The sequence below is a fragment of the Aquarana catesbeiana genome, linkage group LG05, assembly GCF_042186555.1.
Source record: "Aquarana catesbeiana isolate 2022-GZ linkage group LG05, ASM4218655v1, whole genome shotgun sequence".
Taxonomy (NCBI): domain Eukaryota; kingdom Metazoa; phylum Chordata; class Amphibia; order Anura; family Ranidae; genus Aquarana; species Aquarana catesbeiana.
Genome location: NC_133328.1, coordinates 475,687,925 through 475,706,747, shown reverse-complemented (window position 1 = coordinate 475,706,747; position 18,823 = coordinate 475,687,925). Strand labels below are relative to the sequence as shown.

At 39.9% G+C, this 18,823-nt stretch overlaps 1 protein-coding gene across 9 annotated transcripts in view; it reads right to left on the bottom strand.

Moving 5' to 3' along the window:
- Positions 1-18,823, bottom strand: part of RBBP8 (RB binding protein 8, endonuclease) — a 127,085-nt gene that overhangs the window by 74,768 nt on the left and 33,494 nt on the right. For all 9 annotated transcript variants that reach the window (XM_073631466.1, XM_073631465.1, XM_073631467.1 and 6 more), the window contains 3 exons: positions 12,555-12,650; positions 3,191-3,303; positions 2,321-2,399 (listed from right to left, as the gene is read on the bottom strand). In XM_073631466.1, coding sequence (XP_073487567.1) covers positions 2,321-2,399; positions 3,191-3,303; positions 12,555-12,650 — 288 coding nt within the window. The remainder of the gene's footprint in view (positions 1-2,320; positions 2,400-3,190; positions 3,304-12,554; positions 12,651-18,823) is intronic.

Here is an 18,823-nt window from a genome sequence, read left to right as displayed (position 1 = left end):
AATTATCTCCACCATTGGGCACATTCCTACCAGAAGGAATCCTTCAGTTCCGTCCACATAACCATCCACCAAGGACCAGTGACAGATTTAGTCAGTCTAGCTTAGTCTCCAACACATACTTTATATTAGGGTAATTTACCACCTAATCAAAATATAAATTTGCATCCCTTCTATGAAAAATATAAGGATAAGAAATCATATGATGCACTGTACATCATCATCTAAATTTAGAACCAGAACAGCTTACAGTATTTGGCCAGCCATGCAAAGCCCCTTTGTTTTTTTCTTACCAGCATTACAACTAGAGAATTTTAGTTACCAAATGTTTTCAGATGTAACTGAAAACAGTCAGATTGGTAAAGATTTTGTTAGGTCTGTAGGAACGCATGCAGACACAGGCATCCCTTTCAACAGTATGCTATTCTCTGCATTAAAGTACAACTGTCATGAGAGAACAAGGCATCTTCCATTGCTGGCCCTGTTCTTATAAAAAAACAATGGAGCTACCATGGTTGACTCTATTCTGAGAATTGTACATCACAGGAGTTAGTATTTATGACTACTTGGGATGTCCCAAAGCACTAAACATGAGGGTTGGGCAACAAGAGCCACCTGTAAGACCTTTAGGCCAAAACCAGTCTCCACAGAGGCATAAACAGTGGACCATAGTAAATGTGTCAACAGAAGATGCCTTAAAAACTTACAAGAAGCTTGGTGCTGAAATTACAGGAAGCATTAGCACTTCTTGTAAATTGGGTCCTGCCCTTTATACCAGAGGCTAGAAAAATGCGCTGACACATTCACCTAGAAATAGTGGATCAAAAGGCAGTATGACCCTGGCGAGGACCCACAGGCAAAACAAATACAGAATTAGAGTGTCAAAAGAATCAGATAAACTCAAACAGATGAAACAACATCCACAGAGTATAGCACATTTTCCTCAGGATTAGAACAAAAAGATAGCAACACATAGCCTGATTCAGGTGGATCGAAGGAACCACCTTGGATAGGAAAGAGCACCGAGGCATCAACATAGCCCATAGCCTTATTCTGGTGAAGAAGCTGGAAAGGATCTGTGCAGGAAACAAAGCCAATTCCAAGACCTTGTGAGCCGAGGGAATGGCTACTAGAAGCACAACCTAAGAGAAGTTCAAAAGGAGAAGCCTGCAAAATAGGCAAGACCAAGTTTAAATCCCATGCAGCCATAAAGGGGCCATACCGTGCTTCAACAATTGTGTGCCTGTGCAGACCAATGTCGCTGCTCCCGGGCACTTCCTGGTACCGTTGTCAGTGTCTGCGCCTGTCACCACTGGTCCCGCCCCATCTATGATGTTATATGTTTTCTCATGAATATAGACGCACAGGTGTCCTTTTTCATAAGAGTGCTCTGACAGAGGAAACGGGAGGAAGAAGACCACCAGCTGCCCTAGCTCTGTGACTGGAGAGGTATTGAAGCCACGTGACTGATATGTGTTATAATAAAAAAAAAGTACAAACAGATTTGAGAAATTGTACACATAATGATGGACTTACACTGTTTAAACTGATTGTGGGGAGTTGATTGAACACAAGCCTCTTCTTTCACGTTATGTGCATCTAAACCCAAAAGCAAAAATCTAATTCCAGCTCAGAAGTCCTTAGACAAGGTGGCTGCATTTGTTTTCCTTTGTTTCCTGGCTTTTTTTTTTCACCTGGTAATCTTATAAATAACAGATTTCCATTTCCTGTCCATTTTCTGCTCACTCTAACTTTATCTAAAAGAACTTGTGATTTTTGCCAAGGCTGGACTACAACATTGTCTGTTTGTTTATCTCCATCACATATGGAATGGGGAGAATGATAGTTTACAGAAGACAGATTAAACAGTTTCAGCACGTATTTTCTGAGCTTTATGAAAACATGTTTAGCCTGAAAAATAGATACTAATTCAGTCAAAACAGCCAAGGATTGGAAAGCCGATATATATTTTACATTTTTTACTCTTGGTTTAGTTATCTTTTAAAAAGGGCCATTTCCTAAATACAACGTAGAATGTATCACAAAATATGCTAAGGTTGGAACACTTGAGACTCTCTCAGGAAATTCACAGATTGGCTTTCAGCTTACAATTAAGTTAGCTTTAAAAAAAAAGTTTACAAAAGGACAGATCAAATAACAAGAGCAGCTCCTAATCTTCTTTGTATAGGAAACGTTTAATAATGTTACAAAAAACTATCCTTTATTTTAACAGTAATTACACATTTGTACATGTAGTTTGCCGGAATAAAGTCTCAGCATGTGGTCTGGAAACAGAACACTGGAATTTAAAGATTCTACTTACTCTGTTGCCGCCTTCTGCATGTGCTCAAGTTGCTTTGAGAGTCTTTTGTTTTCATCCTGCAGTGTGTTCTTTTCTTCCACTGTACCAACACATCATAACAAAAATGTCAGTATTACAAGGAACATAAAGGACAAGGCACAACTCTTTGTATGCTATACCAAATATGTCCTCATCTATGATTGGTGCAACTTTGCAATTTGCAGATATTGTCCCTATGTCCACACAGAAAGCAAGGAAAAATCTCATCTGTTCAAAACCCTCATTGCCCAATTGAAAAAAAAAAAAAATTGTGGCTTTACACGCCACTTTTCCCTACAGGTAAGCCTATAATAGGGCTTACCTGTAGGTACTGAAAATATCTACTAAACCTGCATGGTTTAGGAGATATTTACCATATACGCTTGCGCAGACGTCATCGGCGCATGCGTACTGAAGAAAGGGCACGATTGTGCCATTTCTAAAGGGCCCGTGCCATGACCGTCGGCTCCCACGTGCATGCGCGGGAGTGACGTTATGCGACTCCGGCCAGTCACAGAGCCGGAGTCCACAGCCCCGGAAAGAAGAGGGGTGAAGATGGACGCGGCCATCAATGGGGACCTTGCGGACTTCGTTTGCAGGTAAGTGCAACATAATGGGCTAGTATGCGATGCATACTTTGCAGGGGAAAAAAAAAAGAGGAAGTAAAACCCATCAAGGTTTATTTCCTCTTCAAGGTTATAATGACAAAAGCCATTTCATGTACAAACTATAGATATAATATCCAACTTCATACTAACTATAAAAAAAAGACTGCAGTTGTTTTATAAAAGAATCGCTTTTAAAAAGGTAGGGCAGGGGAAATTAGAAAATTAGAAGAAAGTGAATTCTTACTAAGCTCAGTTATGAGTTTCATGTTCTGCTGTCGAATGTTTTCAAATTCTTGTTGTTTCTTCCTCATGTGCTCTTCAGTTACTGCACAGCGGTCACAAAGCCCAGCTCGGAGCCTAGGAGAAGCAAACATCCGTTTAATGTTATTTTCTGGTTGTGAACTGCCATGACGATTAAGATGTCCAAAAGCGGTCCTACTGAGGTGGGGGAAACATAGAAAACCAACTGCCAAGAGACTGAAAATAAACCAGAATAAAAGCTGGAATTCACGGTTGGGAAAAACAACCAATCGCTCGACCGTCAACCAATGAAACAGCGTTTGTTAGTCGAAAACGTCACCAACATTAACCACTACTTGCTGGGCATCAACGGGTAGAAACTGAAATTTTCGCCCGATTTTCTTATTGTGTATTTCTGCCATAAGACTGGGGCAGCTTGTAGTTCAAAGAACTGCCGGAGGGACCTTAACCACTTGACCTCTGGAAGACTTACCCCCCTTCATGACCAGGCCATTTTCTTCGATAGAGCACTACGTTACTTAAATGGACAATTGCGTGGTCATGCAAAACTGTACCCAAATAAATGGTATGTCCTTTTTCCCACAAATAGAGCTTTCTTTTGATAGTATTTAATCACTTCTGCGTTTTCCATTTTATAAACGAAAAAAGACCGACAATTTTGAAAAAAAAAAAAAAAAAAAAAACCCACACAATATTTTTTACCTTATCTTTTAAAACATATCCAATTAAAAAAAAAAAATTCTTCATCAATTTGGGCCAATATATATTCCGCTACATATTTTTGGTAAAAAAATCCCAATAAAGCATATATTGATTTACACAAGTTATAGCGTCTACAAACTATGGGATATTTTTATTTATTTTTACTAGTAATGGCGACGATCAGCGACTTACAGTGGGACAGCGATATTGTAGTGCACATTCTGATGCTGACAGACACTTTCAACGCTTTTTGGGGACCAGTGACACTAGTACAGTGATCAGCGCTAAAAATTATGCACTGTCACTGTACTGACACTGGCTGGGAAGGGGTTAACATCAGGGGCAATCAAAGAGTTAACTGTGTGCCTAGTCTGTGTTTCTGTGTATGGTGGGAGGTGCTTTTAACAGGGGAAGGCATAGATCCATGTCCCTGCTTTGCAGAGACACAGGATACATGCCGTCCCTCCTGACAGAACGGCGATCTGCCTTGTTTACATAGACAGATCACCGTTCTGCACGACGTCCAATCCAACTTTGCCCTGCAACTTCAGGTCTGACTTTCATGCAACTTCAAAGAACGGGATCTGATTTTGAGATGTTGGGCTAGGGTTGTTGGGAAGAGGCTCTTGTCCCCATCAACATGGGGACAAAGTGCTTTGGGGTAGGGAGTTACAGAGCCCCCCTGCCCCAAATGCACCCACTACCCCATGTTGAGGGCATGTGGCCTGGTATGATCCCCCTTTCCTGACCTGCCGGACTGCATGCTCTGATAAGGGTCTGGTATGGATTTTGGGGGGGGGGGGACCTGTTCATGTTTTTTTTTTTTTTTCTTAGCGTGGGTTTTATTTTTACATTTTGCCATGGGTTTCCCCTTCAAGATCCGTACCACAACCAAAGGACCTAGTATGGATTGGAGTGAGGGGGGGAGCAGTTTTTCTTTTTTTTTGGCCTGGGCTTCCCCTTCAAGATCCATACTACACACAAATGGCCTGGTATGGATTTTGGGGGGATCCACACAGTTTCTTTTTTTAGGGGATTTTACATTGCTAAAATTGCTTAACTTGCATAACTTGATCTCACAAGTCAAATCAGTTAACATAATGACCTGAATTGGATGCAACTTTTTATTCAAGTAAATGGGCTGAAATCACGGACCAAAGTAGTACAGGAACCTTTTTCAAAGTCGGACCAACACATGACGGACCAGTTAAGATGGCTCTCATATGGAACCATTGATTTTGACATGTCATGCGACTTGTGCTCTCGGAATCGGAGCACATGTTGGACCAGTGTGAACTGGCCCTAAACCTGAGGCTGGCATTAGATGAGGCCTGGACACCCACCGGGTAAAACTTATAAACCATGAAACAAAAGGCCAGGTGGCAGCCTTGCAAATTTGGGAAACAGTTTCTGATGCTTAAAAGCGTAAGGAGACGTTCCCCGATCTTGCTGAACGTGTCTTGAAAGGAAAAAGGTAGAGCCTTGCCCCAAGACCATAAGCTGGAACAATGATCTGTCTGAGCCACAGAGAAATGACAGAACTAGAACCACTTCCGATTTACAGAGACTGCCAGGAATGACAAAAAGAGTCAGTCTTTGTAATGGAAGCAGTGGCTGAGTTGTATACAGTACTTGCATATCACAAAACACTTCCAGGCAGTAAATGGAAAGGGAGCCCAGACAGAGATGAAAGAAAATGTCCCGTTTGATGTGAAAGGCCAAAATCACCTGAGGAAGGGACGAGTCTCTAGGCCTCAATGCTACCCTATCCTTATGTAAGACCTATAGGGTTCTTTAGCCACTTCAATACCCACTTCCTGCCCAGGCCAATTTTCAGCGATATCACACTTTGAATGACATTTGTGCGGTCATGCAACAGTGAACCCAAATTAAATTTATATAATTTTTTTTCACACAAATAGAGCTTTGTTTTGGGGGTATTTAATCACCACCGTGGTTTTTATTTTTTGCTAAATAAACTAAAAAAAACCTAAAAAAAAAAAAAAAAAAAAAAAAAAAACACACACACAAAAATGTGTTTTTTCTTCATTTCGGTTATAAAATCTTTCAAATAAATAATCTTTCAAATAAATTTAGGCCAAAATGTATTCTGCTACATTTCTTTGGTGAAAATTACCCAAATCAGTGTATATTAATTTTGTCTGTAGGAAAGTTAGACCACAAACTATGAGATATATATATATTATAATTTATTTATATTACATATATAAAATCGATCAATCCTGATGTACAGACGGACAGTGTAGATTATTTAGGCTGTGCGAAAGTTATAGAGTCTACAAGCTGTTTATATGTACATTACAATCATCCCTGTATATATGAAAAATTATGAATACCTCTACATTAATCTAATTATATAGTAATATAAAAAAAATATTATATTTAGTATGAGGTGAATGGCGTTTTATGCAGACAGTCATGACCCCCGTTTTTGGTTGAAGGGGTGCTTTTTCCAATAATATAGCAGGAATTGTAAGTTTTATACTTTATGTTTTGTAATATGTTGTATATGAGATTCATGTATATGAATTCTAAATTGCATTTATATTTTGCATTTTCAGAAGTAGTATTAATCGCTGAAGAAGAATATAGTTTACATACATTTTGAAACGCATTGGATGTTCCCACTACCCATTGCCATCCACAACATGCAGGGATGGTCTACTTGCAAGTAGTTGAGATATACCACTTCAGGATGATCATTGTCTCAAAAATTTTGGAATTTTTAATCATGTTGAATAATTTGTAATCAATCTTTTTTATATTAATATATATTTTTTTCTTCTCAAATTGCCTTAAAAATCCCAAATTAGAGGTATTCATATTTTTTCAGAGTCTACAGGCCATGCTATGTATCATTGAAAATGGATCAAATCTGATGTACCGATGGTCTATATCATTAATTGTGGGTCGAAAATGCCAGGACCATACAAATACCCCCCCCAAATCACCCCTTTTTTTGGAAAGTAGACAGTCCAAGGTATTTAGTAAGACATGGCGAGTTTTTTGAAGTTGTATTTTTTTGTCAAATTTTTTTGGGGAAAATTAAGAAATAAAAAAAAATGTTCACAATTTTTTCTCTACTGTTACTAGTGCAGTATAGTGTCATCATATAACTGTTGTGGCAGTGATCAGGTATACACCGACTGGTGACGGTATGTTAAGAAATAAAAAATGTTTTTTTTTTACATTTTATTGTTTTTTTTAAACATACTGACCAGAGCAATGCAGTGTTACCATAGTAACACTATACTATACTATACACTATACTACTCTAGGAAAGTGATCAGGATTTTTTTTTTTTTTTCACACTCTGACTGCTTATAAAACAGTGATAATCGCGGTTATAAGCACCCATTTTTTTTTAATTAAATCCATCCAGTTTGTACTATTGTGATTAGCTGTGATTGGCTACAGCTAATCACATAGTAGAGATGGGCTGTGATTGGCCCTGTCTGTACCATGTGATCAATCACAGAGATCAACACAATAGTACACAAAGGATGGCATGAACGAAAGCAATCCATTGTGTACAATTGTCTTGTGATCTGCTGCGATTGGTCACAGTTATAACATGGTACCGGCAGCGGCCCGGTACACTGATCTGTCATCCACTGTGTCCACCGATCGCACCAGGGCACAGCTAGTGGAGCGCGATGCTGGGAGGACATCCACACAAACACATCTTTAAGAGGTGAAGGCGACAAAGGACAGACCTTGTGAACGCGGAAAGGGGAATATCCCCAATGTGTTCAAGAGGCAGACAGAACCAAAATAAAAATCACACAGACACAGGAGGTGCCATGTAAGAGACACCCTGTACAAAAGCCTTAACCAAAAAAAAAAAAAAAAAAACGCAGACAGTCTTTGGAATAAGGTCGCAAGGGCTGATAATTGTCCCTTATTTGTGCTCAAGGCCAAATGTTGTCCTAAACCAGATTGTAAAGAGGTTAGTGTTTTACTGGTGTGAAACTTTCTTCCAGCTTTCCAGGTTTGCTTGTAGACTGTATGAGGTAGACCTCCTAGCTTTTAAAAGTATGGGAATTACTAAGATAAACCTTGGTCTCTTAGTACTAGAGCTTCAACAGCCATACCATAAAGCAGGAAGGTTAACTGCACCTTGAGAAAGGAGATACTAGTCCGTTCATCTGAAAAAGCCCATGAAGTATTTGCCAGAAGTTTGATCAGGTTGGAGTACCAACTCTGCCTGGGCCTATTCGGAGCTATAAGGACCCTTGGAATACTGTCCTCCTTCCTCCTGCAGAGCAGACAAACTAGGAGTTTCAAAGGAAGGAAGGTGTAGATCAGCCTATATTAATCCCAGAGTCACCAGAGCAGCCACTGTTTTCTCAAGAGGATCTCTGCATCTGGAGAGAAATCTGTGAAGCGTAGTGCTCTACTTGGAAGCCAGCACACATCTGGAGCCCCCCCTACCTGTGACACAAATCCTGAAACACTTCTGGGAGTAGGAGCTTCTCCCTCAGGTCCAAGCACTGTTGGCTGAGGTAGTATGCCTGCCAAATTTTCCATGCCTGGAAACGTTGAGTTCTGATCAGGCTAGAATCATTTCCACCTCTCTTTCTGCAACAATAACTCTGGTTCCCCCATGGTGATGATACGGCCGTAGCACTGTCCAACTGATCAATGACCCTCCATGACCAGGGTGCCCAGGGTTGCAGGGAAAACCAAATTGCTCAGAGATCAAGAATCGGTGATAGGATTCCTCTGTCGACCAAGTCTCCTGTACCAACAAGGTGTCCAGCGTCCCTCCCCAGCACTTCAGGCTTACATCAGGTGTGATGATCTTCCAAGATAGCAGGAGGAAATATTTTCAAAAATCCAGAGCTGGATTCCTGAGCCACCAGGGCAGAGATAACCTGGTCTTCGTCAGACAAATAGGGTTGTCTAGAGACTAGACTTTTTTGTCCCTAGGAGTATAGTAATGCTAGCAGAGGGGCCAAAACCTTTGTGAACATTTGAGGTCCTCACAACAGACTAAATGGCAGGGCTACAAACTGGTAGTGTTGTGTGCCCACAGCATAACGGAAATAATGCTGATGCGTTGTAAAGATAGGATGTGCAAATATGCACCCATGACGTTCCTTGAGGTCAGAAAGTCTCCCTTGGGAAGTGAGGCTATGAAAGACTTTCCATGCAGAACTTTGAACTTCAATAAAGACATCTAAAGCTTCAGATCCAATATGGGGCGAATACTTACTTTTTGTTGTGGAACAGTAAAACTCCAAAAACCTTTCCTGCATTGGCAAAACTGAAATGACTCCTTGGTTCAAACTTCAAAAGCAGAATCGTGGATCTGCTAACCTATTATCCATGGGTAGGCTGGGTAATATGAATTGGGGCAGAGGCAGAACATGGAACTTTATCGGATTTTCCGATGGAAAAAGTGCAATCGGATTGTGTTGTCAGAAATTCCGATTGTGTGTGGGCTCCATCAGATTTTTTCTGTTGGAATTTCCGACACACAAAATTTGAGAGCAGGATATAAAATTTTCCGACAACAAAATCTGATCTTTTAAATTCCGATCATGTGTACACAAATCCGACGCACAAAGTGCCACGCATGCTCAGAATAAATTAAGAGATGAAAGCTATTGCCTACTGCCCCATAACTTTGTGCGACCGTGTGTATGCAAGACAAGTTTGGCCCCAAATCCATTGGAAAAAATCCGATGGATTTTGTTGTTGGAATGTCCGATCAATGTCCGATTGTGTGTACAGGGCATTAGGCTTCTTCTACTAGATTAAATCAGAACTCTTAGCACCAGTGATGACTTTAATGAAATTGTCCAGTGAAGCACCAGAAAGAAATGCGTAACGCACATTTTTATGTTGCTCTTACGCTGGTCAACTTTTTATCCTCATTTGGGACCGAAGATGGACAATATCAACTAGACCGTCAACACAATAATGTACGGCTGATGACAAAACTGCTCAAAAGCTCTAAGCATTCTACAACTAATGGGTCAGCAAGGACTAAAAGCTGGATCCTTTGACATCAGCCGAGTCCACCTCTTAAGGTCTGACAGACTGACATTATGGGTATGGCATGTTGTATAGCAATTCCTGCTAGCACAAATAAGGATTTGGAAGGAGCTTCCAAGCATTTATCAGTGGGATCCTTAAACACTGGAGCATCCTCAATAGGAACAGTGTTTTGTTCAGGTAGGATACCACTGGTTCCACAGTGAGGAAAGCCCACTTTTTCTGAAAATCCTCAAACAAAATCCTCAATCTGCAAAGCGTTTGGGATCAGTAAATAATTTGTCATGTCTGTCCCAGTCTCCATAACAAACAGAGACAATATGGCATCTTTAGCCTGGGAGCCATTTCGCTACAGCTGCAAGGACAGATTCTGGAGTTGGTCCACAAAGTCTAGCATTGCTCCGCAGAGAACTCTACCTTCAAGTAAAGTAAGGGCCCTTTCACACTGGGGCGGTTTGCAGGTGCTATTGCGCTAATAATAACGCCTGCAAACCGACCCGAAACAGCCACTGCTGTCTCTCCAGTGTGAAAGCCCCGAGGGCTTTCACACTGGAGCAGTGCGCTAGCAGGACGGGAAAAAAAGTCCTGCTAGCAGCATCTTCGGAGCGGTGAAAGAGTGGAGTACACACTGCTCCTGCCCATTGAAATCAGTGGGACAGTGCGGCTATACCGCCGGCAAAGCACCTCTGCAGAGGCGCTTTGCTGTGATTTTTAACCCTTTCTCGGCCACTAGCGGGGGGTACAACCGCCCCGCTAGCAGCCAAATACCGACGGCAAAGCGCCGCTTACAATAGCTCTAAGGTGAGCACATTACCTGGGGTGCCACCGGTGTGCACCTAAGCATGGTTTTGCGGCACAGAGAAAGTTATCAGCATGCTGGAAAATAACTACATTGGACACTGAGCATAAGCACCTTTTTGCTATTTATCTACAGGATTTCACTTTCACCTTTATTATTGTGCAATAAGGACTGTTTTTTCACATGTACTGTGTAGTACTTGAGCACTTTTGGAAACATTTATTTTATATACCATTATGATGCACTTTAGCATGTTTGATTTGATTTTGCATATTGCACTTTAGTGTGTTTATATAAACATTTATGTATGTTTATATTTAGGATTATCTTCAATTAATTTATTCACCTTAACCATTTATTCACCACTGTTTGTGATTTACCCAGTGGGGGTATATATTTAATATATATTTATGTGATTTATTTTATATGTTTATAGATACATACACATTTTTGATATTTTGGATATATTAGCGCAATATATTACTCTAGGGCAGCGTAATTTTCTCTTTTATTTACAGTTTTTGTAACTGCTGACTTATTTTTTTCATAGGAGACTGGAACTCCTCTTTAAAAAGTGTTACCAAACACGGTACACAGAACATGGAAATGCAATTATTTTAGTAAATATAAACTTCTAAATACCTTTTCTCATACACAGTATATAGCAGTCTTGTAACTTCTATCAGTGTCTGGTTAAAGCTTGTAGGAGGAGTCTTCATTCTCCTCTGACTGTCCTATGAGGCTGCAGGACCCCTGACCCTCTGCTTGGACAGTGCTGATTGGCCTATGTAGATCACATGCAAACTCTCTAGCAATACACACCAAACTGAGCATGTGCAGCGTGCCCCCAAGGCTCTGTACTATCAGGAGATGGATTAGGGACAGGGGAAGAAGGGGGGGGGGGAATCAGAGAAGACAGGTTCAAAAAGCCTTTTTACACAATGCTGAGAATTAACCCCTTAGTTTCCACAGTGAGTATAACAAGCATTTTTTATTGCATTTACAGACTAATTTTACTGTTGTGGGTTTAAATAAAAGAGGTTAACGGCTGAAGGTCACTGTAGGCAGCAGTAGAGACTAACCAAGGTGAAAATGCATATCACTTGCATATAGGAGCTATGGTGTGAAGAAGCTACCTCACACTGAAGGAAAAAAGGCAGGACCAGAGTGAGGAATATGTGCGACACTGAAACTATTGACACATGTATGTAATTTCATAGGATGTTAACCCTTTCCATTGGAACTGATAGAATAGGGGATTTATGGTGTTGAACCTTACCAAGTCGAGTAGTAGTTTCCACTGCTCAGCTCAAATGAGCTCAAAGCTCAGCTCAAAGAGTTTTCAAATACTTAGTCACACCAAAGCTCTGCCGCGGTTCTAGATGTAGAAGGCACTCTGTGGCTAACATATTACCCAAAGGTCTTGAAAGCATCACTGGCAGTGCCCAGTGCCAGGACACATTCCCAGGTGGCCCATGAATCTTTGATGCAGAAAAGATGAAGGGAAAATCTCCACGGTATTACTTAGGATAAGCCTATCAAAGTAGATGCATAGTCCAGCTTAGCAGGATGTAAATGATATCTTGATTTAAAAAAAAAAATTTGATAAAAAAAAAAAAATTAAACAAGGAAAATTAAATGCCTAGTAAACAAGGAGAGACTTTTCTCAAAAGAGAATAGACATCAATTCTCCTAGAACACTAGCAAAAGAAAAAAGATGCATGCTGGGAGTAGAATGGGTTATACCTGACTTAAACAAAACAGTTGCTTAAACTGCAAAGCTTAATGCATAGACCTCTTTTTACTTCATTCAAATTCTTACCGATCTTCCAAAACTTTGATTGTGTCATGTAGTGCCTTCTGCTGCTCTCTGAGCTGCTGGTTTTTAGTGTAAAATTCTTCAAGTCTCTGGGCATCCCTGCACACACACACAATCAATCTTGTCAGAAGCAATATTTAAAAATAAAATAAAATATAACATATATAAATACTACAAACATCAGAAATCAATCCAGTAACAGGGTAACAGAGAATCAAGTTGCCACGCAACATGCATTTACTAACAGAAATGTGGTTAAAAAAATAGTTACGGCGGCATGTTTCTGACTACTGGGTGTGTCTACCAATAATTAATACATCTATTCATATTTAAGAATTTTCGCTGAAAAAAAAATAAAAAATAAAAAAAAATCATGAGAAAGTTGAACATGGCATGTTAAAATATCTGAAGGCTACATCATGTTAAATGACTGACGGCTTGGCTAGAAATTGCACTGGCAATCATGGTTTATGACCCAGTCTCTCAGAGATCATTAGATTCAATGGGAAAGCTTGGAAAAACATAAGGCATTCATTGTCACACTGGTTATCAGCTCTGAAATATTAAACCTCAGGTATTCAGTGAGGGTCACAGAGAACAGGAATGCTATATACAGCTATTGTATCTACAATGGAGTGCTTGTCGAGAGACTCCAGCAAACAATAATTAAAGCATTTGTGTGGTATGCATTAAGTCACAGCTGAAGCTTGCTGACAATATTCATCACCCACAGACACTAGGACTGAGCTGACAAAATATTTTCAGACACTTTGAAGTACTGTGAGAATCTTTAGAACAGTTTAAATGGAGCCTGCAGAGTTAGTACCATGTCAGCAATACATAAAATTATATTTAAAAAAAATGTTTGCTATTATACATAATATGCAAGAACCTCAGAGCATAAGCAGAACTGCTACAGAGACAGATCTAAAGACTAATATGCTTATTGTACCCAATTATAAGAACACCATTAACTTTCTGAGATTTGTGAAAACATGCATATTTAGAGAATAGTGCTGTGAAACAGGAGTACTCTGATACATTTTATATGCCTACCTAGTCCTCTACATGTCAGGTTGGAAAGAGTGCACAGAACCAAATGGCATACAACTAAGCAACTGTTTACTTCTTTGGTTCATAAAATCTGGGACATGTAGAAATAAAGCTGTGCCTATCTGCACACCCATTCATTTAAACGGTTTTCCTTGACCACACACACATTAGGAGACGAATTACGAGAAAAACTCTTAAAGTGCTACATCTGAACTGGAGGGTGTATTAAAATGTCTAAATGCATACGCAGAATGCTTAAAAATGTGACTGACTATCTCAAGGACACTAGTATATATTAGATCAATTGTTCATACAAAAAATTCTTTCAATGAAAAGACAAATGTTGTTTCAAAATACTATTTGCTTTTAACAATTGATTTTGAAACAAAAGTATATTCCTGAATGAAAACCACATACATTGTTAGAAATTAGTTCCGTGAAAAAATTTCCATCCAGCTCCTTTTAATTTTCTTGTCACTGTTGTCGAAAAACATTGATTTGACACCACTAACAAGTAAAAAAATCAAACATACAGTATGTTCATGAATTAATTTTTTTTTTAACAAAATTACTACTAGTGTATTGTCAGCTTTAATAGTTTTTAGAATGACAAAGACAAAATTTAATAAATACATTACTTCATGATTTGACTCATTGAATTAGCTGTCAGTGGCCAGTAAGTCTATTTAAAAAAAAAAAAAAAAAAAAAAAAAGAGAAGAGCTTACTCTTAGCTAGTAAACATTCACTCTAATTCACAAGTAAGGCACCAGTTCCATTATTTAACCACTTAAGCCCGAGAAAGATTTACCCCCTTAATGACCAGAGCACTTTTTGCAATTTGGCACTGCGCTGCTTTAACTGGTAATTGAGCGGTCATGCGATGCTGTACCCAAACAAAATTTGTGTCCTTTTTTTCCCCACAAATAGAGCTTTCTTTTGGTGGTATTTGATAACCTCTGGGATTTTTATTTTTTGCAACATAAACAAAAAAAATGTTTGTTATTAAAAAAATCCAACTAAATTTTAGTCATACATTTAGGCCAAAATGTATTCAGCCACGTCTTGGGTAGCGTATATTTATTGGTTTGCGCAAAAGTTAAAGCATCTACAAACTAGGGTACATTTTCTGGAATTTACACAGCTTTTAGTTTATGACTGCCTATCTCATTTTTTGAGGTGCTAAAATGGCAAGGGCAGTTACAACCTCACCCCCCCAAAAAAATGACCCCATTTTGGAAAGTAGACACCCCAAGTAATTTGCTGAGAGGCATTTTGAGTCCATTAAATATTTTATTGTTTTGTCACAAGTGATTGAAAATTGACACACAAAAAAAGAAAAAATTTACACAAAGTTGTCACTGAAATGATATATTGCTCACACATGCCATGGGTATATGTGGAATTACACCCCAAAATACATTCTGCTGCTTCTCCTGAGTACGGAGACATCACGTGTGTGACTTTTTGGGAGCCTAGCCGCGTACAGGACCCCGAAAAACCAATCACCGCCTTCAGGATTTCTAAGGGCGTACATTTTTTTGATTTCACTCCTCACTATCTATCAGTTTCGGATCCCATGAACTGCTAAGATAGCACAAAATCCCCCCAAAATGACCCAATTTGGGAAAGTAGACACCCCAAGCTATTTGCCGAGAGGCATGTTGAGTCCATGGAATATTTTATACTTGCCACAAGTTTTGGGAAAACTACAATTTTATTTTTTTTTTACACAAAGTTGTCACCAAATGATATATTGCTCACACATGCCATGGGTATATGTGGAATTACACCCCAAAATACATTTTGCTGCTTCTCCTGAGTACGGGGATACCACATGTGTGGGACTTTTTGGGAGCCTAGCTGCGTACGGGGCCCCGAAAACCAATCACCGCCTTCAGGATTTCTAAGGGGGTAAATTGTTGATTTCACTCCTCACTACCTATCACAGTTTCTGAGGCATAATGAGTATTTTGCAACTCTCGCTTTTTGTCACAAAGTTCTGAAAACGGAAAACAAAATGAGAGCTGCAAAATACTCACCATGCCTCTTAGCAAATACCTTGGGGGGGTCTACTTTCCGAAAAGGGGACATTGGGGGGGGGGGGGGGTTGGGGCCTCTTGAAATGTGATAGGTAGTGAGGAGTGAAATCAACAATTTACGCCCTTAGAAAGCCTGAAGGTGATGATTGGTTTTCGGGGTCCTGTACACGGCTAGACTGCCAAAAAGTCTCACATGTGGTATCCCCATACTCAGAAGCAGCGGAATTTATTTTGGGGTGTAATTTCACATATTCCCATGGCATTTTTGAGCAATATATCATTTAATGACAACTTTGTGTTAAAAAAAAAAAAAAAAAAAAAAATCTAAATTTTCTAGAAACTTGTGGCAAAATATAAAATATTCCATGGACTCAACATGCCTCTCAGCAAATAGCTTGGGGTATCTACTTTCCAAAAAGGGGTCATTTTTTTTTGGGGGGGGGGGGGTTTAAACTGTCCTGGCATTTTATTCCCAACATTAGAAGCATATGCCACACATCACACACTCTTCTAACCACTTGAAGACAAAGCCCTGACACTTTATGTTTACATGAAAAAAAAATCTTTTTTTTTTGCTAGAAAATTACTTTGAACCCTCAAACCCCTACAGATTAAAATGGTGGGTGCAATTTTTTCTTCACAAAGTATTTGCGCAGCGATTTTTCAAACGCACACTTTTCAATTTTAATGCACAAAAGCACACTATAATTGCCCAAATGGTAAAATATAAAAGATGATCTTATGCCGAGTACATAGATACCAAACACGACATGCTTTAAAATTATGCACACCCGTGCAGCACCAACAAACTACATACATTTTTAAGAACGTTTAAAAGCCTTTACAGGTTACCACTCAACAGAGGAGGTCTACTGCTAGAATAACTGCCCTTGATCTGATGTTCGCGGTTATACCTCACATGCATGGTGCAATTGCTGTTTACATACGGCACGAGACCGATGCTCGTGTTCGCCTTTGCGTGCGAGCACGGGGGGACAGGGGTGCTTTAATTTTTTTTTTATTGTTTATTTTGCTTTTTTATTTCATTTTTACACTGTCCCTTTCATTTTTTTTGTTTTTTTATCATTTTTATTGTCATCACAGGGAATGTAAATATCCCCTATGATAGCAATAGGTAGCGACAGGTACTCTTTTTTGAATAATTTGGGGTCTATTAGACTCTAGATCTCTCTTCAGCGCTTAAAGCATCTGACCACACCAAGATCGGTGTGATAAGAAGCTTTCCCAATGGTTCTGTTTATATCTGGTGTCATGAAATGCTCGTAGCTTCTGGTTTCTTAGGCCAAAGAGATAATTGAAGCCGTTCTGGTCTCCGATCAGCTCTAAGGTCTGCTGGCGGAACCACCGGCTGCATTCTTGGGTTCCCCAGTGGGATAGGAGGGCCCGAGAAAACCATTCAAGATGGTGGGGAGAGGTTTAGGGGGAGAAGAATATTCCCTCCCACTGCTATTAGCCACTGGAATTGCTTTTACATGAAAGCCAACCACCGGCTGAAAGAGATAAACAATACCAAGATGAAACCTAAACCAGCAGGCATCATTCCGGTATAACCACTTGCAGTCCAGCAACATACCAATTTGTCGCTGGTCCTTGGTGGGCATATTATTGTAATGTTCTTTTTTTTATGCAGCCTTTGGGCTGAACGAAAAAAGAGACCCCCAACAGATTTCTCCATTCACATCGATTGATCGGTGGTATGCCCACCATTAGAATACCGCTCTACATCCATCCACTTCTAATGATGGGCATACATTAAATATAAAAATATATGCCGAAGCATAGGGGCACCCTTATATCCACCCCTGCCCCTATGCCATATATGCTTTTTTTTTTTTTTTTTTAACTGTGGTGGTGAAATCACCTCCTACAGCCCTGGAGTTACGGATTTACGTATCGTAAGAGCAAACCCTGTTGCTGTCAAAATAAATCCATGCTGCAGCTGAATAGCGTATCTGCAAAGCAAACAACGGTAACAATAAATCACAGTATCAATAAAACATTAACTCAATAATAACATTTTTTTTATTGCAATCTGTGCCAAAAAAAAGGAGTAAAAAATATATGCCGAAGCATAGGGGAAATCCGCTCCTAATGTCCACCCCTGTCCCTATTCTTGGGCATATATGCTCTTTTTTTTTTTTTTTTTTTTTTTTTTTTAACTGTGGTGGTAAAATCACCTCCTACAGCGCTAGAGTCACGAATTTACGTATCGTGAGAGCAAACCCTGCTCCTATCAAAATAAATAAATCCGTGCTGCAACTGAATGGCATAACTGCAAAGCAATAAAACATTACGAAATAGCATAAAATACAGTAAAACAGAGCAGAACAATAGAGAGAGAAGACAATAAAACGACAACTATTTTGGGCTTTTTTATTTTATATATTTTTTTATACTTTTATTTGTAACTGTAAACGTTCCAGGTTAGGGTCCCTCAAAATGCAATGGCCATTTCATCTTTCGAAAACCCTCTGTGAAAGTGTGCCCTAGGACTGTGCCCCGCTGTACCCTATGCTAATACTCCACTAGTGTGTGGTAGTGACGGAAACTGTCCCCGATGCAGAGACCAGGTTGGCCAGGACAGGAGGGACAAAAACATTGTGTGTCACGCTTATGTCCGCATTTTCCACAGACATTACATCTTTTTTGGGATGCTCGTTGGGTAGGGGTACCAGGAAAGACAATCAGAAAATGCCTCTTATGCAGCCGGCACACTGCATTTGGATTGGGAAATTGGGGCACAGCACCTCCTGGAGACAGAAAGGCTGTGATGATCTCTTCCTGGAATCTTAGGAAGGATCCAGATATGCTTCGTTGTACAGAGACAATTGGAATAGGTATACAGACACTTTTTTGTACCAGCCTGTGGCCTTACGGGCAATTAAGTACAGCCCCATCATCTGGTCGTTGAAGTCCACCCCTCCCATTTTAAGGTTGTATTCGTGGACACAGGGGCTTCTCAACACCAGTCGATGTTGGAATTTGGACTGCGTGTCTGCGTGAATGGAAGACAGAACGAAAATGTTCCGTTTGTCCTTTCCTCTCACGGCAAGCAATTCATTGGACCTCAAGCAGGCTCTCCCTCCTAGACTAAGTAGGGCATCTACAAGCCGTTGGGGGAAGCCCCGGCAATTAGATTGCAGGGTGCCACATGCACC